At 32.3% G+C, this 23,883-nt stretch overlaps 1 protein-coding gene across 1 annotated transcript in view; it reads left to right on the top strand.

The window, feature by feature from the left end:
- LOC143389077 (A-kinase anchor protein 9-like) overlaps positions 1–23,883 on the top strand; it is a 73,001-nt gene that overhangs the window by 35,024 nt on the left and 14,094 nt on the right. The window contains exons 9-14 of the mRNA XM_077108301.1: positions 6,247–6,457; positions 8,176–8,338; positions 18,603–18,702; positions 19,826–19,918; positions 20,678–21,034; positions 22,710–22,913. Of these exons, the coding sequence (XP_076964416.1) occupies positions 6,247–6,457; positions 8,176–8,338; positions 18,603–18,702; positions 19,826–19,918; positions 20,678–21,034; positions 22,710–22,913 (1,128 nt within the window). The remainder of the gene's footprint in view (positions 1–6,246; positions 6,458–8,175; positions 8,339–18,602; positions 18,703–19,825; positions 19,919–20,677; positions 21,035–22,709; positions 22,914–23,883) is intronic.

Below are 23,883 nucleotides of genomic sequence, written 5' to 3'. Positions count from 1 at the left end.
TTTGAGGAACTGAATTGAAGGCCTATGTAGTTGAGTTTGGAAAGAGTTTGAAGAAGGAAGAAACTCAATCATAGGGAGCCTTACAGACTTTGTAAGTTTAGATTTTTATCCCTAAGTACAATAGGAAGTCATCGGAAAGTTTTCTGTTTTTATTTCTAATGACATGTTCATGTTGATGATCTTATAAAATGTGGTCATACTTTACGTTTTTAATAACTTGAATAGACCCAAGAAATTCAAATTGCTTAACTACTATTGCTATGTTAAATATTGCAAATTGTTTTTAAAACTATAAATGGTGGTAATTACTCCTAAAAAATATCAGACATAATTTAAATTTTATTAAAAAGCATTATTCGAAGAAGACCTGAATTTGAAGCACATTTGTCAAATTGGTGAAATTTTCTTAATAGGAATTTTGTTTCTGTATTGAAGATACTTGCAATGGTATTTAGATACTCTCTCCTTGAAATTAACTAAACAAAGTGAAGAAAAGCAAGTCTGTAAATTGCTCCCATTTATCATTATTAAAATAAACCCCATCATTGATACAGAGGGGGGAGTAAGGTATTTATGCAGGTGGAGGGAAGCTCACAGAAGAAATTGAGCGGTGACTTACATAGTGATACTGTTTACTTGTCTGAAATACTGCAGAGGCAACAAAATACTCCTACTCTCAGTATTAAACTTAGTAATTAGAGCAGATATATCTCACTGAAACCAAAATAAATGTGGCTGTTAAAAATTTTTAACTGGCCAGCTGCAGTGGCAAACGCCTATAATCCCAGCTGAGGGAGGCTGAGGCAGGAGGCTAGTGAGTTCAAAGCCATCCTCAGCAACAGTGCGGCAGTAAGCAACTCAGTGAGACCCTCTCTCTAAATAAAATACAAAATAAGGATGAGATGTGGTTCAGTGGTCGAGTGCCCTGAGTTCAATCCCCAGTACCAAAAAAGAAAAAGAAAAAAATAATTTTTTAACTGAAAAGAAAGAAATGAATAGTTTTGGAGTATAATTCCATATTATCAAAGAGTCTTTTCAACATTGGGGTGCAAGAAATAAGGAGTGGCAGGAACATTATAGATATTGGCTAGTTATTGATGCTGAGAGAAGCCATAAATTCAATTGTGTGTGTTTAAAATTGGAGGTAATTATTGGTATTGGAAGAGATACTGAGCTTAGAAACATCTACTGGAACTTAGAAACCTCAAGAGAAACCATAATATCAGTTCTGTGAGTGAAGAGACACTACTATATAGGCTATATAGACAGCTACTATATCCCTAGTACCTAGAATAATGTTTTGCACATGATCAGCAGTTAATAATGTTTTACAAATGGATGAATGAGGGGTGAATAGGGGAAATAAACAAAGCCGCTTTATCAAGAATCAGCTGTGAATCAGGATAGGCCTTCATGTTAGAATGAAAATCAGAATAGCTTTTGTCGCTTGCTATTTAGCATTGTTCTATAAGCCCTAACCATTCCAAAGATAAAAAGATACATGGCATAAATAGAAGTAGATAATTCACAGGTGTAATTAAGAAATTGAGAAAAATAATCTAAGCAAAGAAACCAAAAAACCTAATGTAAAATAAATGTCAAAATTAGCCAAAAATGTGTAAGACCAATATAAATAAAATTAGAATACTATCAATTTAATAAATGAGATATTGAAATGAGTTAAGTATTAAACAGCATAGAAAAGTGTCAAGAATATCTACATTCAAAGGAAGTAGAAGGAAGGAAATAAAGAGCAAAAATAAGAGAACTTGTAATAAACAAGTGGGAAAATTTTTCAAGAACTTTGGAGGTTTATTATTTGAAAAGATTATTTACAGGTATTAGATCTCCGAAAATATGACCAAGGGGGGAAAAACACATAAGCAAAATCAAGAATGAAATAAGGACATAAGTACAGGTACCACAAGAAATTTTAAAAGTCATAAAAAATGCTACAAATAATCTCTGCCAATAGATTTGAAAATATAAGCAAACTCTAGATGGTGTTCTGGAAGAATATAAACTACCAGAACTAATGCAAATAGAAATGAATAAGTTCAAATAACCATTAAATAGAAATGAATAAGTCAGTAATCATTAAAGAGTTGAAGTAGTGGTCAGAAGTTTTCCCTTTTGCCTCATCTCAAACCAAAATGCTAGACTTAAGACCATTTTACAAGTAATTGTTATTAACTCTCCAAGAACAAAAGTGTAATTGTCCACTAAAGTAGGATTAAAGAGAGAATGGAAAAACAAAGGAAAGAAGAAAAACTGAAGAAAGAAAAACCACCCAGTTCACCTTAGAAGGCCAATATTAATATGAAGTCCTGATAGGAATTGTAAAGAAAATAAAATTGTAGAGTAATCTAACTTGTAAGTGTAGTTGCAGAAATTCCAAATAAAATATTAGCAAGTTATACCAAGAGTGGACAAATAGTTAAACATTTGAAAAAAAAATCTGTGACTGTAATCTCTACATTTTTATGTAGCAAGACAAAATCCATGATTATTTTAGTGCATCTCAGAAAAAAATACATAAAAAAATTGACAACCCATTTATAAGTTAAAAAAAAAGCTTTAGGAAATCAGGAATAGCACGGAAATTTTCTAGTCATGATGCTGATTTTCATCAAAATGTTGACAGATTATATTTCTGATGGTGAAATTTAGAAGCATTTCCATTAGAATCAAGTATAGGACTAGGATACATACCAATTGTCAACATTACTATTGCAACATGGTTTTGTAGTTCTTAGTGAATGCTTCTCCAGTTCTTGCAATATGACAAGAATAGGAAATGAGAAAAAATATGAGCAGATCAGGCAAAACTTTAAATCCAAGATAATAAGATGTTTTGAGTTTTTGTTAAGAAAGTTATAAAATATTGAAGACACAAAGACCTGACTGTGTGCTAATACATATCATATCCATAATGGAAAGATACAAAGAAAAATATCAGTTCTCTCCTAATTAATAGTTCTAGTCAAAATTACAATAAGGTTTCTTAATGAATGTGGAATACTGATTCTAAAATTGATATAGAAGAGTAAATAGCCAAGAATACTCAAGACAATCTTAAAAAGTATGTATTTGTTATCAAAACTTATTACAAAATCATTATAAACAATATGGTTTAATGCCAGGATGGTTAAGTAGATCAGTAGAATATAATGAAAAGCCCAGAACAGATCTGTATCTTGTAAAAATTTAGCAAGAAGGCCCTACAAGTCAATGAATCACTTAGTGAATCTCTACTACATTCCAGGCACTGTTCAAGTCATTCATAATTTAACAGTGAATGAAAATGGTCAAGGAAGAATAAAGTTTACTTTTTAGGGTTTAAATGAACATTAGAAAATACAGACAAATATTTCTGGTGGTTTTAAGTGCTATGAATAAAATTACAGTATGATAAGAAGATCTCCCTAAGTGTAGGGCTTTTTTTGCATAGGGTAGGTCAAGGAAGACTACTTTGGTGAGATGATATTTGAGCAGAGACAGAGGAAATCAAAAAATAAACCAAATTAGCAGAAGCTTAGAGTATTCAAAATTGTTTGGGAGGAAAAAAATAAAATTGTTTTGAGCACAATTGACTTTTGATACTAGAGGTTAGAAGTTAGGGAATTAGATCATTGTCACTTTAGGGAAAAAAATCAGGTTGGTTAAAAATGTACACATAAGAAGAAAATAGAATCTTAAGATAGGGAAAACTTTTAATAAAGACAAAGCATGGGAAAACATTTAAAATTTTTATTGTATCTTTTAAAAACAATGATGTAAAACAGATTTGAGGACTGGGACTAGATATTTGCCATGAATGTAAGTTGCAAACAAAAGCTATCAAGAATATAGAAAGAACAATTAATGTAACAAGAGGTCCAAAAACAAAATAATAATGGGCAAAAGATGTGAAAGACATGTGCCTGAATAGCAAATCAAAGTATCTAATAAACATGAAAATATTCTTTCAACCTTACTATTCAGTGTAAAAATAAAATAACATTTTATACCCATTTAGGTTGGTGAAGTTAGTCTGATATAAAGAATGGTGAGGATGTGAGTATATAAGTACTCAACCTTCTGGTAGCATTGTAAATTAGTACTGTTATATAAAAATAATTTGATCAAATCTAGCACAGTTAAAAATGCACTATCTGTGACCTAGCAGTTATATTTCTAAGTAGTTCTCAAAGTGGGGTTCCTGACCAGAAGCCCAGCATTACTTGGTAACGGGTTAGAATTCAAAGCTCTTTGACCTCTCCTGAATCAGAAACTGTGGGGATTGGGTTAGGTTCCTAAAGTAACCTGTTTTAATAAGCATTCCAAGTGATTCTGATGCATATTACATTTGAGAACCACTAATTAGAAAGAAATTAGCACATTTATCCAAAAATTAGGAATAAACCAATTTATCTCCTGAAAGGAAATGGACAAATTTTGGTATAGTCATAATACCACAGTTAAAATGAATTAACCTGTTGCCTTCATGCTGTTTATTTTTTTGTTTGTTTGTGGTACTGGATTTTAAACCCCCCATTACCTACATGGAATAATACCACAGACATATTGAATGAGAAAATAAATTTGTAAAATTAATATCATTTGTGTAAGTCCATAAAAATACAAAATATACAGTGCATTGAGAATGCAAAATGTATTGTAATGAGAAGTGATAATGTAAGAATTGGACTGGATTCGTACCAATCTATGATTATGGTTGCCTGTGAGAAAGGAGTGATGAGAACATAGAAGTTTATGGGGAGTACAGGGAATGAAAAATATAGAGAAAATGTTATAGTACTTGTTAATTTGGGTTTCGAGTTTATTGCTTGCATTTTTCCATATTTAAAATAATATTTTAAATCCAGGCATGGTGGTGCATGCCTGTAATTCCAGCTATTTGGGAGGCTAAGGCAGAGGAGGGTTCTAAGTTCAAGACCAACCTTGGCAACTTGTTGAGACCTTGCCTTAAAAAGGGCTGGGGTTGGGATTGTGGGTCAGTGGCAGAGCGTTTGTCTCACATATGTGAAGCACTGGGTTCAATCCTCAGTACCACATAAAAATGAAAATATTGAAAAAAAGGGGCTGGAAATGTAGCTCACAGGTAGAGAGCACCCCTGGGTTCAATTCCCAGTGCCATGAAAATAAAATATTATTTGAAAATAAAAAGAAAGATAAGGAAGAGCCAAGACAACATGAGAGAAATTGGTATGAAAATTTGTTCTCCTGGTCTCCTTGGCTAACTACTCTTACACAGCTGTAGCCTATCCATTGCTGTTAGTCCTCTTAGGGTTTTTAATTGGACTCTGCATCTTTAACTGTTTATTTAATAAGATATATAAAACAAAAAATACATTCTGTAAAACTGATGGTCCTCCATACTCGCTACAGTAGCTGTAAACCAATGATGATTAATTAATGATTTGATTAGTTCCATAAAACCAGTGGGGAATGTTATAGGCCAGGCTATATAAGCAATGACCAAACAGACTTCATTTTACCCTGAGACTCCATATTACGTAAGAAGAGCTTCTCCCATAGGAAAGTCCCATCACTGTACCACATTACTAATTGCCTAGCATAGCCTACTTGCAATACAGAATAGCAATTCTTGCACAATGTAAAATTGTTCTCTTTGGTTCCCACTTTCCTTGGGCAGTGTACCTTTGTGGGGAATAATTGATTAGATGTTAGTAGCCATTCTTTAATGTGTATTCAACTAGGGTCACTTTGATCCATTTCTCTTTTGATTATGATTATGAAAAAATCCCAGGAGAAATGAATGAAATGAAAATTTGATGAAGACATTGCATTGTTTCGCTAATGGCTTTATTCAGCTTCTGTACTACTTCTTGCTTGCTTGCTTGCTGGTTGCCAAGTCAATCTGGATGTGGTTTTCGCCTTTAAATATCCTAAAATGTTGAGGCTCTAGGCTGTTTCCTGCAGAGACAACTTGTTCCTGTAGGGAGCATTCCCAGACAGTCAGAATAAAGACTCTCCAATATGGAGAAATCATAAGCTATACCAAATATCAGAATTTGCTCTAAAATTGAGGTAATGATACTACTCTCCTTGAAAAAAGAAGTAGCTAAGTATAATTGAATGAAGAATGAAGAAAAAATGTCATTGGTTCTCTTATGAAGTTTTAAACTATAAATTATTTCTCCTCTTGTTTTAGTATATGCAAAAAGCAAATTATTTTATAGTAAATTATTTTAAATTTTTCTAATATATATTCACTTTCAGAATGATTTAAGGCTACAGATGATAGCTCAGTGCATATGCCTTTCAGTGGTTTATTCAGCTGACGTGGATCAGGTTCATGAATATATGGAAAATGAAAAAGATAAAGCTCTTTGCAATCTTAAAGTGGAGCTTATTTCTACTCAAGAGGAAAAGATCAAGGAGCTTCAGAAAATATACCAGTTAGAACTACAGAATGTAAAAACACAAACAGGTAAATAGTTTCTGACTTATAATTACCATGAAGCATCACTTAGAGTCCACCATTTCATAATTCTGTTCTTAGAACTCACAGGGGAAGGTGACTTGTGTATCTAAGCCCTAGTCTTATTTGTTCATATAAACATTGGATATTCATTCAAGTGCTAGAGAAAACTAAAATTACTGAGTCATTTTCCCATAGGAAATTATAATCCATTGGGAAAGCATATATAAAATACACTGAAAATTTCTGAAATGTAAAGAATGGAGGGAGAAAAAAGAGTTTTGTCTTTCCTGTGGAGATGAGTAGGATGAGGGTATGGGTAGGAGTAACTGGGTTGGAAATTTGGGGAAGGCTATGGAGTCTTAAGCATTGAGCTCTATCTAAGATTGCATCCTTTTGGGAGAACTGGGAGTTCAGGTTGTGTTAGCTAGATAAAACTGAGAGATTGGAAGGAGCTTGATCAGGAAATGTTTTATGTACTCTGATGAAACATGTTTATGTTTTATGCTATTGGTGATAAGACCTACAGCAGGATTTTAAATAGTGGGAGTAACAATAAGATTTTTATTTTAAGTTGATACCATTAGGATCAGTTGGAAGGGATGAAATTATTGATGGGACGACCAGCCAGATTGAATTGAGTATGATAGAAAGTTAAGTTCAACACTTAGAGTTTGGTTCTAGTTTGTCGTTAATGTTAGCAGAAATTAAGAATGATGCCCAAGTTTCTAGCTTAAGAAACTAGAGGATGGTTCTAGTCATAGAAAGGAACCAATTTGTGAAAAAAATAATAATTCAGTTTTAAATATATTGAGTTAAGAATAGAATACTTATTGACTTTGAAAAAATATATAGGAGTTAGTTGAAAATAGAAGTCTGAAACCTGGGAGAAAAATTTACTTATGAGGTAAAGATTTATAATCAGCATGAATGTCAAGGACAAGAGGTCAAGGACAAGAATGAGTTATCAGGGGAAACTAGAGAGTGAGTTAAAAGACCAAAATGGCATAATGGGAAGTAACAATGTTAAGGGACCATACAATGAACCATAAACAATTAGTCACAGTTAATGTTTTTCTTTCATGATTATTTGGCCAGTTAACTAGACTTCTTGTGTTCAAGGTATCTCTAGGCCTTCACTTTTGCTTTTAGGAATGAGTTTTATTATTGTAATTGCTTTGGTGAACAGAATAGAATTTCAAGCATATCAGATAATACCATGCCTTTTCACTTCAGGGGTTCTTTGAATATAGTAATATTTTAAGTTTATATTTTTTTAAATTGATATCTTCTTGAGGTAGTCTGTCCACTATTTCCCAAATTGCATGTTAACTAATGGCTCATTTAATTGGCAAAAAAGTTAGTTTAGTGATTAATTATCAGCATTTTTAAGAAATAAAAATAAAAGAGGAAAGTGAAAGGTGTTAACTACTCTCCTGTGGTCCCTTTTCAACACTTCTTTTGTTTCATGTTTCTGAATTGTTTTAAAGATATAAAATTGTTGAATTTAGAGATACTATACCATAAGGATAGGAGAAATGATCTTGAATCACACTGTTTTCTTGTTTTCATCAGTCAGAATGAGTCAAATTAAAACCTGAGTTTCACTCAAAACATTATTCAAAGAATAAATATTTTTATACATTGAAATAAAATGATTGTTATTTCACTGAGAAGTTTGTATTGAAATGTGTATTGTCTTCTCTTCCTGTTATCTTCTCTGAAAGATACCAAAAAAATTAAACAACTTGAAGAACAAATTCAAGAATTAGAAAACTTCATATGCTTTTTGCGCAAACAATTGAAAGAAACTGAAGAAAATCATAGGGCAGAAATTTATTCTCTGCAGGAGAAGCTTCAAGCCATTAGTGAGACCACGGTGGACCCAAGGTATCTATTTACTTAAAACTTCATTCAGCAGTATTTGTAGCTTAGTAACAATGATAGTATCATCTGGAATGGTTATTTTAAGAATAAAATATAACTTTAACAAAGAGATAGGATGTAACATTTTTTAAGAAATAAGAGCAGGAGATAATTCTGTATTTGAAATGTGTGAAATAAATGTTGGTATAAACCAAAGACATTTTATTATAGGAATTTTACTTATACTTTTATAAAGATGTTATTATTAATCTATTTTCTGAATTAAAATATGTCAGGTAGTAGACATTTACTTGTTTATTCTATGCCTAGGCTTTGATATGTTGATGTGGTGAGTACTTAAATAGTCTAAGTATGATCATTCCACTATGACTTGAATATACTCCATTTGATTGTCTAATGCTCAAATTCATCATGTTCCAAATAGAACCCTGATCTATGAGGAGAGAAGAAATGATCTTCAGTTACCACTATGTATGTTTTCTTGGATCAGGATCTTCTAAAATTTGCTCCTTCTGTAGCCATCTTCATCCATCGTGACTCCTTTCTGTCATAACTCTCTGCCATTCTATGAAAAAATCTTGGTTTTTTTTTAACCTTCAAAGTACATCACAACTGTGCCACTCCTTACTGCTCCACTGGTCCCTGCCATTGTTTTGTGTTTCACCTGGATTACTCAACTTCTGTTTATAGTCTATTCTCTATATAGTCAACACAAGTGCCAGAACCTTTGCTTTTATAATTTCAGTTACATCATGTTACTCTAATCCTCTTCTGCTCTTTACAGTCTCACTAGTCCTGAGGACCATGACATCTTTGACTTTCATTTCCTACTGACTTTCTTATCACTTACTGTTCTCAAACCATATAATCCCATGGAGTTGGGGTTGGAGCTCAGCGGTAAAGCGCTTGCCTGGCTTGTGTGAGGTCCTGGGTTTAATTCTCAGCACCACATATAAATAAATAAAGTAAAGGTCCATTGACAACTAAAAACAATTTTAAAAGATTAAAAAAAAAACCTCATACATCCCCACTGTGATCCTCAATTATATCACATATCAGTACGCTTCTGCTTTAGGGATTGATTGGCTTTTTCTTCTACCTAGAATGATTATTCTGCAGGTATTTTTATGCCCATACCCTCATCTCCTTTGGTTCTTTACTTAGATGTCATGTTCTTACATAAATTAAAATCGTCCCCAAAGAGTCTGTGTCTTACTTTTCTACTTCATTTTTTCTTAAAATTATTTGTTTTATATGTACGAATACATTATAATCATTGTGTGCATGTATATGTGTATATAAATAATGTATGTGTGTAATTTATGTATCCAAATATATATAAATTTAGAGGAAATATTGTTTCATTTTGTTTGTTTTCAATTAAGGAATTTAAGCCTTTTTAAAAAACATTTTTATTAGTTGTTATTTTATTTATTTATTTATTTACATGCAGTGCTAAGAATTGAACCCAGTGCCTCATACACACTAGGCAAGTACTTTACCACTGAGCCACAACCCCAGCCTAGGAATTTAAGCTTATCGTTGTCTATTTAAGTCACTGATGTATTCTAAATCCACATGATTTCTAAATACTAATCTTGCCTTATTGTTATAAGATTAGACATTTTAAGAAAACATTGTTACAAAGTAGTGAATGCTTATATAACAATACAGAATTCGGACATACATACCAAAAGATATGTGGGTAGATAAAATTAAACTGATTGTAAGTTAAAATTAAACTAACTGTAAGTTAAGAACCTTCTCTTTCCTGTTGCCACTCTTCATTTCCAATATAAGCAATCATTGTTACTTTTGATATGTATTCTTTCAGACATTTTCCTATTTATATAGACATATATGTTAAAACAGGCTTTTAATGCAAGTGAGAATTTACAAGCTTTTTTAACTCAGTAATATATCTTAGGTATATCTTTATATATATACATACATACATGCACACACACACACACACACACACACATATATATATATATATATATAATTTTTTTTTGTATCAGGGATTGAATTCAGGGGCTCTTTACCATCAAGCCACATCCTCATCCCTCTTCTTTTTTTTCAGAACTACTGTTTTTATTTTAAATAACTCATGTTCAGATCTACCACATACCAGTTGGGTAATGTTAGACAAATCAATTTTAATGAACTATTATTTCTATATATGTAGTTTCAATAACTAATTATTATTTTTTAGTTCTAACAATTTTTTTTCTTCTAACTAGTTATCTAAGACAGTAGGATGCATTTTGACATATCATACATAAATGAAGTATAACTTCTCATTCTTTGGTTGTGCATGATGTAGAATATGTGATGTAATCATATATGTACCTGGGGTAATAATTTCTGATTCATTCTACTATCCTTTCTTCCCTCATAACCCTCCCCTCCCCTCATTGCCCTTTGTCTAATCGAAAATATGTTTATTCTTCCCTACCCCCGCCAACCCATTTTGAATTAGTATCTGCATATCAGACAAAATATTCAGTCTTTGGTTCTTTGGGATTGGCTTATTTAGCTTAGCATGATATTCTCCAGGTCCATCCATTTGCCACCAAATGCCATAATTTCATTCTTCTTTAAGGCTGAGTAATACTTCATTGGGAAGATATATATCACACTTTCTTTATCCATTCATCTGTTGAAGGACACCTGGGTTGGTTCCGTAGTTTAGCTATTGTGAATTTAGGTGCTATAAACATGATGTGGCTGCATCACTGTATTATGCTGATTTAAAGCCCTTTGAGTATAAACCTAGGAGTGGGATAACTGGGTCAAATGGTGGTTCCATTCCAGATTTTCTTATGAATCTCCATGCTGCTTTCTATAGTAGTTGCATCAATTTGCAGTCCCACCAGCAATGTATGAGTGTACCTTTACCCCCACATGCTTGCCAACATTTATTGTTGCATATTTTTTCTTTTTCTTTTTTTGTGGTGCTTAGTAATGAACTAGGGCCTTGGTCATGTGAGGCAAGCAGTCTACCAAGTGAGCTATGTCCCTAGGCCTGTTGCTCGTATTCTTGATAGTTGCCATTCTAACTGGAGTGAGATAGAATCTCATTGGAGTTTTGATTTGCATTTCTCTAATTGCTAGAGATGTTGAATGTATTTTCACATATTTGTTGATCAATTGTATGTCTTCTGTGAAGTGTCTGTTCAGTTCCTTAGCCCATTTATTGATTGGTTTGTTTTTCTGGTGTTTTTATTGTTTTTTAATTTTTTTTAGTTGTTGATGAAACTTTATTTTTTAAATTTATTTATATGTGGTGCTGAGAATCAAACCCTAGGTCCCTCACACATGCCAGGCAAGCACTCTACCACTGAGCCACAACCCCAGCCCCTGTTGTTAAGTTTCTTGAGTTTTTTATATATCCTGGGGATTAATGCTCTGAGGTGTATGTGTGGTAAAGGTTTTCTCCCATTCGGTAGGCACTCTTCATGTTATTGATTGTTTGATGTGAAGAACCATTTTAGTTTGACTCTTTTTATTGATTCTTGCTTATAGTTCTTGTGCTCTAGAAATCTTGTTAAGGAGGTCAGTTCCTAAGCTGAGGTGGTAGAGTTTGGACCTACTTTTTCTTCTGTTAAATGCATGGTCACTGTTCTAGTGCCTAAATCCTTGATCCACTTTGAGTTGAGTTTTGTGCAAGATTAGAGATAGAGGTTTAATTTCATTTTGCTTCATGTGGATTTTCAGTTTTCCCAGCACCATTTGTTGAATTGGCTATCTTTTCTCCAGTGAGTATTTTTGTCACCTTTGTCTAGTATGAGATAACTGTATTTATATGGGTTTGTCTCTATGTCTTCTATTCTGTATCATTGGTCTATATGTCTGTTTTGGTGCCAGTGTCATCCCATTGTTTTTTGTTGTTGCTGTTATGGCTCTGTAGTATAATTTAAGTTCTGGTATTATGATGCCTCTTGCTTCACTTTTCTTCCTAAGGATTGCTTTGGCTATTCTGGGTCTCTTTTTTCCAAACGAATTTCATGATTGCTTTTTCTAGTTTTACAAAGAATGTCATTGGAATTTTAATAGGAATTGCATTAAATCTATATAATGCTTTTGGTAGTATGGCCATTTTGACAATGTTAATTCTACCTATCCAAGAATATGGGAGATATTTCCATCTTCTAAGGTCTTCAATTTTTTTCTTTAGTTTTCTGTAGTTTTCACTGTAGAGGTCTTTCACCTCTTTTGTTATATTGATTCCAAATATTCTATTTTATTTTTTTACACTATTGTGAATGGGGTAGTTTTCCTAATTTCTTTTTCAGTGGCTTTATCACTGATATATAGGAATGAATTTGATGTATAGTTGTTAATTTTATATCCTACTACTTTGCTGAATTTCATTCATTAATTCTAGAAGTTTTCTGGTGGATTTTTTAGGTCTTCTAAATATAGAATCATATTGTCGGCAAATAGTAATAATTTGAGTTCTTTTTCTATTCGTATCCCTTTAATTTCTTTCTTCTGTCTACTTGCCCTGGCTAGTTTCCAGGATTATATCAAATAAAAGTGGTAAAAAAAAAGGGTATTCTTGTCTTACTACAGTTCGTAGATGGAATGCCTTCAGTTTTTCTCCATTTAGAATGATTTTGGTCTTGGGTTTAGCATGTATAGCTTTTACAGTGTTGAGATTTGTTTCTACTATCCCTAGTTTTTCTAGTGTTTTAAACATTAAAGGGTGCTTTATTTTGTCAAATGCTTTTTGTGCTCCAATTGAAATGATCATATGATTCTCCTTGAAGTCTATTGATGTGATGAATTACATTTATTTATTTCTGTATGTTGAACCAACCTTGAATCCCACTTGAATATGATGCACTATTGTTTTAGTCAGCTTTTTTATTTCTGTTACTAAAAGATCTGACCAGAACAATTTTAAGAGAGGAAAAGGACTCATGGTGTTATTTGAGGGCTCATCGTGTTTAGATGTCTTAGTCCATAGAAGGCCAGCTCCATCCCTTGGGCTTTGAGGTAAGGCAGAACATCTGGAAGAAGAGTGTGACAGAGGGAAGGAGTTCACATAGTGATCAGGAAACAGAGTCAGAGACTTCACTCTCCAGATACAAAATATATACCCCATATAGAGACTCCACTCTCCATATAAAAAATGTATACTCCATAGCCATCCCCCCAATTCCCATCTCCTCCAGCCATACCCTGCCACTTCTTTTAATTCATATCGGGGATTAATTCACTGATTAGGTTAGTCATTTCTCTTCTGAATCTTCTTGCATTGTCTTATGTGAACTTTTGGGGGATTCTTCACAACCAAACCATAACAACTATATATTTAATGTTTTTATATGTGAGTTGCCAGAATTGTATACAGAAGTTTTGCATCTATGTTCATTAGGGATATTGGTCTGAAGTTATCTTTCCTTGATGTGTCTTTGATTTTGATATCAGGTGATACTAGCTTCATAGAATGAGTTTGGAAGAGTTCCCTCCTTTTCTGTTTCATGAAATAGTTTGAGGCTTATTGGTATTAATTCATCAAAGGTCTTGTAGTACTGGGTAAGAATCTTTTTCATCCTGGGTGTTACTTAAATGGTTGGCTTTTGATGCCTTCTTCTATTTTATTGCTTGAAATTGATCTGTTTAAATTGTGTATGTCCTCCTAATTCCTTTTGGGTAGCTCATTTGTCTCTAGAAATTTGTTGATGTCTTTAAATTTTTCATTTTTATTGGAGTATAAATTTTCAAAATAACTTCTGATTCTCTACTGTATTTCAACAGTATCTGTTGTAATATTTTTTGTGATTATGAATTTTAGTGATTTGAGTTTTCTGTCTTCATTAGCACGATTGAGTTTATCAATTTTATTTATTTTTTCAAAGACACAAATTTTTGTTTTGTTAATTTTTTAATTGTTCCGATTATTTCAATTTCATTTATTTCAGCTCTGATTTTAATTATTTCCTGTCTTCTACTGCTTTTGGTGTTGATTTGTTTTTCTTTTTCTAGGGCTTTGAGGTCTTATGTTAGGTCATTTACTCATTGACTTTCCATTCTTTCATGAATTTAGCTTAATAGTGTCCCAGAGATTTTGACAAGTTTTATTAGTTCTCATTTATCTCTGGTAAGTATTTTAAAAATTTCATCCCTGATTTCTTCTTATGTCCATTGGTTAGTCTCTAGGTGTTGGAGTTTTTTATTTTTTATTGTATCAATTATTTCTAATTTCATTCCATTATGATCTGATAGAATGCAGGGTATAATCTCTTTTTTATTTCATAATTGTTGCTTTGTGGCATATTTTAGAGAAGAGTCTGTATGCTGCTGAGAAGAGCATGTATTCGTTGATGGATATAATACTCTTTATATGTCTGTTAAGTATAAATTATTGACTATATTATTAAGTTCTATAGTTTTTTTGTTTAGTTTTTGTTTGACGATCTATCCAGTAGTGAGAAAGGTTTGTTAAAGTCACTCAGTATTATTGTATTATGGTCTATGTAATTCTTGAAATTGAGGCAGGGTTTGTTTGATATATGTAGATGCTCCAATGTTTGGGGCATAAATATTTAACGTATTATGTCTTGTTGATGTATAATTCCCTTAAGCAGTATGAAATGTCTTCTTTGTCCCTTCTGATTAACTTTTGGCTTTGAAGTACACTTTATCTGACATGGGGATAGAAACCCCTGTTTGTTTACTCAGTCCATGTGAGTGGTATGTTTTTTCCCGTCCTTTCATTTTCACTGTGTGGATGTCTTTGCTTATGAGGTGAGTCTCTTGGAGACAACAGATTTTTGGGTTTTGTTTTTTTAATCCAATCTGCCAATCTATGTCTTTTGGGTTTATTAGTTTAGACCATTAACATTATTTTTGAGATATGATTTGTGTTCCCAGTCATTTAGGTTATTTCTACTTTTTACTTTGAATTAATTTCTCCTTTGATTGATTATTCCTTTTGTATGGCTCCTCCCTTTGTTGATTTTTTTTTTGACTTTTTTTTTCCATCTTCATGGAATATTTTGTTGATAATGTTTTTTAGCACAGATTTTCTAGTTATGAATTCTTTAACCTTTTTTTATTACGGAAGGTTTTTATTTCATCTTTAAATCTGAAGTTTTATTTTTGTTAGATATAAAATTCTTGGTTGGCATCCATCTTCTTCAGAACTAGGTATATATTATTCCAGGACCTCCTGGCTTTGAGGGTCTGGGTTGAAAAATCACCTGAGATCCTAATTAGTTTCCCTCTATATATAATCTGATATTTTTTCTCTCATAGCCTTTAAAATTCAATCCTTATTTTATATATTTGACCTTTTTTTAATGATGTGTCTTGATGTGGGTCTGTTGTGATCTTGTACATTTGAGGTCCTCTTGTATTTGATTTTCCATTTCATTCTTCAGATTTTGGAAATTTTTTCATATTATTTCATTGAAAAACTGGGCATTCCTTTGGTTTGTATCTCTATGCCTTCACCTATCCCGATAAATCTTATTTTGGTCTTTTCTTGTTATTTCATCATTCTTGGAAGTTCTGTTCATGGTTTCTTACCATCTTCCCTGTGTAGTCAACTTTATTTTCAAAATTATATATTTTGTCTTCATTGCCTGAGGTTCTATCTTCCAAATGGTCTAGTCTATTGATAGTAATTTTCATTGAATTTTTAATTGGTTTATTGATTGTTTCATTTTGAGGATTTCTGGGGTTGTTGTTGTTGTTGTTGTAATTTTCTGAGAATCTCTGCCTCTGCAATGATCTTTTACCTCCTCAAATTTATCTCTGATTTTATTCCCTATATCATTCTTTATGTACCAGGTCAGTCTAATATGTACTTTCTAAATTCCTTTTCTACATTTCTTTTACTGTGTTGTCCATGGGTTTAATTATTGGATCATCTTGGTTTGTTTGGGCCACTTTGTTCCATTGTTTTCTCATGTTGTTCTTATGTCTGTCCTTCTAGCAGTGTGGATTTCAAGCAGTACAGTGTCTACCCTGTAGATTAATAGTGTCCCTGAAGATTTCTAGTACCTCGCCTTTAAGGAAGAGACAAATAATAACTGCACCCAATACAAATAATATACAGCCTTAAACCAAATAGCTCCTATTAAGGCATCCACAGTTTTATTCCATTAAACTGAAATGATGTGTTCAATTATTGTCTACAATATAAACATTAAGTTTGCAAAAAAGTTTACAGTTTCCATTGGTGGACAAAGAGAGAACAAAAGTCATGTAGGGTGTGATGTTTATGAGGAAGGATCAGAAAAGATAGAAGTTAAAAAATTATAGGAAGAATGAAGGGAGGACTTAATAGAGGTTGGGTGTTAGCAAGAGAAAAGTGAGAAAGAGAATACAAGGAAACAGATAAATGAGAGGGGAATATATATATATATATATATATATATATATATATATATATATATATATATATATAATTTTTTAAAAGAAAATAATAACAAAACTGTAATGTACTATTCAGATATCCCAGTCCTCAATAAAATGATCCATGAAAAATACTTGGTTTCAAAAATGGTAGACATGTGAGAGAAGAAAAAAAAGGAATCTGGATGAAAAATTGAACACTTTTTTCCATTGCAGTTCAAGTTTCTCAGCTTCTCTTCTGAGCAGTTAGGTATGTTGTCTGGAATTTGATGCTAGCTCTACCCTCAGGGTAGTTAGGGTTGCTAGGGTGAGAGTGTTAGTCCTGGAAGCGGAACTACTAGAGCCAAGGTGTAGGCTTAGGTACGTTCCAATCTCTTCACTGCGTGCCTATTGGTCTGAAGATTTTAAGTCATCACACCTCCAAGGCTCAGCAATTGTCTGTCCACATTGGAAGACTGTACCTCGGGAATCTCCTTTAGGTTCTACACATGTGATGTAGGAATCTGTTCTTAGCCCACAACTTTGCCTGCAGACCCCATGAACCCTGGTCATCATTTGGTCTCCAAACTTGATCTCTTTCTTTGCCTGTCCTTTCAAATTCACAGTCAGGCACTTTTCTTCCAGCCAGTACTGCAAGCAGCTGATTGGATGGGGAGGGGAAAGCCAGGTGGGTTTCCTTGATCAGTATTCTCCTGTGTAAATGTCCCTCCATGCTTGATTTTCTCCAGTCACTTTGGAACACTCTCTATCACACAGCATGGGTTTGCCTTGCACATTTTTGGGGCCAGACTTCGATCTGCCAATAATTGACTCACCTAACTGCAGGCCCCCCAGCCACTGCTTCACAAGGGTTCTTTCTGCTGTCCTCCATGCATGCCGCCAAGAAAGCTGGTGGCTTCCCTCCTGTACACACATGCTGTGCAGCACAGCTTACTGATTTTTTTTTTGTTGTTGTTGTTGTTTTTTGAGCAGTATCTCTGAGCTCTTAAGCTCTCCATACCGCAAAACACCTCTGTTTTCCTAGGAATGGGGGTTCCTTTATTGCTTTACTACATTCACATAGGGATTATTCTGGTTTGTACTTCCAGCTATTTTACAGCTCTGGAGCTGGGGATCTTTCCCCCTTATTTTATTATACAAGATCTCTTGAGTCCATGATCTGTTTTGAGTATCCAGTATTAAATTCCAGTTAAGTCCTTCCTAGTTCTGGACCATTCACCCATCTTGTTGAAAAAAGTGACCTTTTTGCTTTTCTTGGTTCACTCCACAGATCTGTCAGGGAAGCAAATACTTTATTCAGCCATCTTCCTGCATTTCCAACCATTTTTTTTTTTTTGAAAGAGAGTCTCACTAAATTGCTAAGGCTCATCCTGAATTTTTGATCCTCCTGCCTCAACCTCCCAAATTTCTGGAGTTGCAAGCACACACCACTGTACCTGGCTCTTTTAATATATTTAATCCAATATAATCTATTCTATATTATTATATGTTTTGTGTCTGTGTAATTTAGATATCCATGTAATATGAATAATATGTATCATATATCTTAGGTATATAAGTAGTGTGTAGTATCAGTGTATATAGTATGTTATGTACACTGTTGCTATATAAGCATATCTAAGATGTTATTTTTAAAAGAATTATTAAAAATTTTTTTTACATAATAAATTTTTTATCATACATTTATACTGAAATTCATTAAATGACATAATATTCATTGTTACTTTGAATTGGAAAACTTAGTCAAAAATGTTTTAAGTTACAATACTTGTAACCCTGGGGGAACTATCATTTTTGTATCCCCACTGCCTCAGTACACGTTATACATGGTAGAAACTTTGGATAAAACACACAACACTAATTTTTTTTTTTATACTTTTTTATTTATATTTAGCTTCTCTGTTGATTCAGTGGTAATTAAAGAATCTGATGTACAGAAATCAGTAGTACATCCTGGAAGTTGTCTAAAAAAGAATATTGATCATGCAATAGAGGTATGTTATTTTTAATCTTCATTTTTAAACATTTATGTACACCGATACTTTTTCTTACTATCAATTTTATGTCTTCAGTTTTGTAATTATGTAGTAAATATTTGGCTAAGATTAAGCATAAATCATGAGGATAATACCTTATGTAAAAGATCCAGAATGTCTATAGAAATATTTTTCATAGCATAGGAAAAACACAGAGAAAGTTAAATTTGAGAATTTTCCTCCCCTGTTAGAGTTTAAATTTTTTCTTTGTAACATTTCTTTATGAACTGTGTAACAAATCAGCTTCAGTACCATGGCCAACATAGTCTTTTCTTCCCATTATGGAAGCGGAGGGTATCTTCAGAATGGTGTATAGGATTCCCTAAAATCCAAGGTGCTAGGGCTGGAATAATGGATCAGGCCACCTTCCAACAGAAATAATGATAGAAAAACGCTTTTTTTACCGTGCTTGCCACTGAACCACTCTCTGCCTGTCCTCGACATTGTATTATTCAAAACTTTTTTCAACCCCCAGCTGCATCATCATCTTCACTAAATAATTCTAAATTCTAGTAAAAATTAAAATCACTGACTATTGCCCATTCTCATTCTGGATATTAAGAAGAGATATGAGCCACACTCATCCCTTATTAAATGTCTGTTGGATGAAATTCAAATAATTGGTAAATAAACAAATACTTTCATGTTGACTGTATATCTACATTTCTAAAAGAAGATTTATTTTTTTAATTGATAAAAATAATTTGTATGTGGAAAATTGTGTTCTTTTAATAAATACCAAGAAGAAAATTTGCTCATGATTTCATTATCAAACATAGCCACTTGTTAACATTTTACCTATGTCTTATTAATTATATTTAAGTATCTTTAACCCACCCTAGAATTTATGCTAATAATTACAGATATGTAAATATATTTCTCTCTTTGCATCTTTAAGTTTATACTAAGTGTAATTATTTTGTAGGATTATTAGATTAAATGTTTTTAGTTAAAAGATAACTGAAATTTATTTTTATTTGAAAGTGTCCAAAAATAGTGATATTTTTGGAATATTGACTACATCCTTAAAATTAATGGTATAAAATCAGTGTAAATTGTCATATTTCACCCTTAAATTTAGTTTTCTAAGGAATGTGGAATGAAACAAGAAACAAACATGGTTAAATTTTTGGAAAAACAATACCAAGAAAGATTAGAAGAAGAAATAGCTAAGGTAAGTTTATAGTTTATCTGCAAGGTTTTCTTGGTTTATAGATTTTCTTGATCTTTGAACTGTCAAAAAAAGCATGGATTTTATTGATGGTATGTACTTTGTTTTTATTTGTAAGTTTCATATATAGTCCATCAAACAGTTGTGTAACAGCATCAACTATAATTGCTGCTTCATAGAATGTTTTGCGGTGCTTTTCATTGAAAAGAACGTTTTTTCTTGATATAGAATAGTAATTACAATTTTTCAGAATGCCACAAGTTTTTATATATGTGTTACATTGTAAATAGTTACCTTGTGAAGGAGTTTGGCATTCTAAAAATGAGGGAAAAGTTATGAAGAGAAAAAGTAGTTGTATTACCCTGATAAATTATTGTAATGTTAGATAATAACTACAGATACTGATGGAGGATTGTCACAGAACATTATCACCTATGGCCAAGTGAATTTTCTTGGAAGGAAGAAATATAAAGACTTTTATTTATTTTTTTTTATTTTTGTACTGAGCATTTATTGATGTTATAGTTAGAAAAGTTTTGCTTGTTTTATTTTAAAAGGCAGGCAGTAAAACACTTTGATGTTAAATTTATTGAAAAATAGCCTATCTCTGTATCATTTTATCAGAGGATTTATTTTTGTTTTTAAAACTATGAGGCCAGGCTTTTTTCTAATTCATATAATTTTGAGTAATGACCCACTTTTTAAATCCAGCTGGTATTTATAAATCTAATCCTTTTTTGTTTGTTTGATTGATTTCTTTAGGTCATTGTGTCAATGAGCATTGCATTTGCTCAACAAACTGAACTATCTAGACTATCAAAGGGAAAAGAAAATACTATGTCATCAAAACAAGCACTTACTTTCTGTCAGCAAAATGAAAAACATTATTTTAATGAAATGAAATTATCTCAGGATCAAATTAATCTTCAGACCTCTGATGCATTGGACATGAAATTTAAAGAAGAATTTAAGCCACTTAGTAAAGAGTTAGGAGAAGATGGAGAAGTTCTATTACCAAACAGTGATCATCTTGATGATATAACAGAATCAGAGGTCCACCAACTAACTATTTCAGAAGAAATGTTCTCCAAAGACAAAACATTTATAGTTAGCGAATCTGTAAGTATGCTTCTTTGAATATAAAAAAGAAAAACTTATAATAATATCTTCAGTTTAAAACAGTAGCAATAATGCTGATTAATAGAGAATGAAAGTATGAAGTCCAGTCTTGACTTTAATGTATTTTATTAATTATAAGGTATTTGATTAAGTGAAACAATATTGGTGTGAAGTATAAAATAAATCAGGTCATAGTATTCTTGGTTGTCTTATGGACATAGTACATGTTAAGTTCTCATTGTAAATTATACCTGTGTTAGTTTTATTTAAACTAATTGAAGATTAATTATATTGTAACTAGGTAATACCTGTGGCCAAATGATTTGCTCAATTAAATGTAAGAACATAAAAGGAAATTGCTACGAATTCAAGAAGACAATTCAAAGTATCTTATTATCTCTATACTAATTCTTTTTTCTTGTTAGTTGAGGATCTGTTACCCCAACGAATTGCAGCCTTTATTAGAAAACAATAAATTCTATTTCTTTTAAAATTATCTGAATTTCAAATTTATTTTATGTGTTCACGATAGATATATCTTGTTCAGAGGAGTATTCAAATAAAACTGTCAGCTTTTTATGTAATGCAAAACTTGTGAAATGTTTATGAAAACTAATTTAGCTATAGCTGTTCAAGGCAGAATGATTTTAATTAGTATCTTAAGGGATTGAAGTATTCATAGAACCTATTGACTTGTCATGAGTGTGAGAAACTCATAAATGTAAAGCATTTATTTCCAAATAAAATTTATTATAATTTTTCTTTGAATAAGCAGTTTTCTATAATACGGTGATGACCAATGAATAAAAATTAAATAGGCAAAATTCCTTATATTTTGTGAACTTAATTTTTAAAAATATTTTTCTAGTTGTATATGGACATAATACCTTTATTTTATTTGTTTATTTTTATGTGGTTCCCAGGATTGAACCCAGTGCCTCATGCATGCTAGGCAAGCGCTCTACTACTGAGGCACAACCCTGGCCCTATAAACTTTGTGTGTGTGTGTGTGTATATTTGTTGTTGTTGTTTATATTATTTCCCCATTATAAAATATCAAGAGATATAAAGGAGTTATAACTTTATTAAGAGAAGGGGCTAGAGATGTAGCTTGGTGGTAGAGCACTTGCCCAGCATGTGTGAGGCCCTGGGATCAATCTCTAGTATGGGCGGAAAAAAAAGTGGATGGGGTGGGGGTTGGAGGGGGTGGATAAAGAATCTTGAGTATTTTGTTTTTCTCTGTTAGAATTAGATTTTAGCTAAACTATCTTGTAAGTAGCTGTTTCCTTTTGGAAAATAACATGTATGGTGATAATAAATTAACTTCATGTTGTTTTGGAATTATAAATAAGAAAAATACTTTTTTAAAACAAGTGATTTATGGACTGGGGTTGTGGCTCAGTGGTAGAGTGCTTGCCTTGCATGGGTGAGACACTAGGTTTGATCCTCAGCACCACATAAAATAAATGAAAAAAGGTATTATGTTCATCTACAACTAAAAAATAATTTTTTTAAAAAAAGTGATTTATGCTTTTGTTTAATAATAAAACTAAAACTCAGATGCTTTATGTTGTTAATAGAATTGTTTTCATATTCAGTTAAAGTATCAGTGCTGACTAATTACCACAAAATATGTTATGATTGAGTTTTTTGCTTGTGTTTTTTCCTATCAAAGATTCATGGTAAGATGTTGACATCAAGCATGGATGCTTCTAAACAAATGATGTCAAACGAAGAACAGTTGGAAGATATGAGGCAAGAACTTGTACGACAGTATGAAGAACATCAACAGGCCACAGAACTGTTGAGGCAGGCACACATGTGGCACATGGAGCAGCTACAAGAAGAGATTAAGAGACTTAATAGACAGTTAGCCCAGGTATGGAACTTTAGAGTCTCTTTTCTCCTCAATTGAAATAATGGTATTTTTTATGTGGCTTTTTTTTTAAGTCAAAATTATTTTTCCTAGATACAAATAAATTACAAATACTTAACATCAGGAAGTTCCTGGGATCAACTTTAGACCTTGTTAGGCACACCTAACTCAACTGATATAATGTGCATTATCATTTTATTTAACTGCCTTTCAGGCACTGGAAATGTGACTACAATATAAATTTTAAAATTCTATTGACCATACATAGCTAAAGCACTTTGAGAGTTTTGGAAATATTATACTGAGGTACTTGAGTATACAGTTGCTGTCATTCACTTTTTCAATGTTCATTTGTAGTTCTGTGAGTCTACCAATTACCATCTCCAAGGTTTATCTTTAGCTATCTTTAATCCATCTTTTTAATCATGAATGGAAATCTTCTGAAGTAATCTGTTTCTAGAACTCTCTCAGAGGACACATCTCTTGTTGATTAGAGAAATTCAAATTTATATAACATTCTTTTCTAAATTTAAATATCTCATGGTATTTGGGAGCTATATTCTTATCAACTGCTATATAAAATATACTCACAAAATTATTTCAGAAAAGCAAGAAATATTTGCATGAAAGTTCTTATGAAAACAAATTTATTGAATTTAATTTTGAAAACTAAAACGTGTATTTTTAAAATATAAAATAATAGGGAAATTGATATTTGAGAATAAAATATATCATTTGAAAAATCAGTTTTGTGGGGCTGGGGATGTGGCTCAGGTGGTAGCGCGCTCGCCTGGCATGCGTGGGGCCCGGGTTCGATCCTCAGCACCACATACAAAGATGTTGGGTCCGCCGAGAACTAAAAAATAAATATTAAAAAAAAATTCTCTCTCTTTCTCTTTCTCTCTCTCTCTCTCTCTCTCTCTCTCTCTCTCTCTCTCTCTCTCCTTTAAGAAAAATCAGTTTTGCTTTTCTT

Source organism: Callospermophilus lateralis, unplaced genomic scaffold, assembly GCF_048772815.1.
Source record: "Callospermophilus lateralis isolate mCalLat2 unplaced genomic scaffold, mCalLat2.hap1 Scaffold_43, whole genome shotgun sequence".
Classification (NCBI taxonomy): Eukaryota; Metazoa; Chordata; class Mammalia; order Rodentia; family Sciuridae; genus Callospermophilus; species Callospermophilus lateralis.
This window is presented reverse-complemented; position numbering and strand designations above follow the sequence as displayed.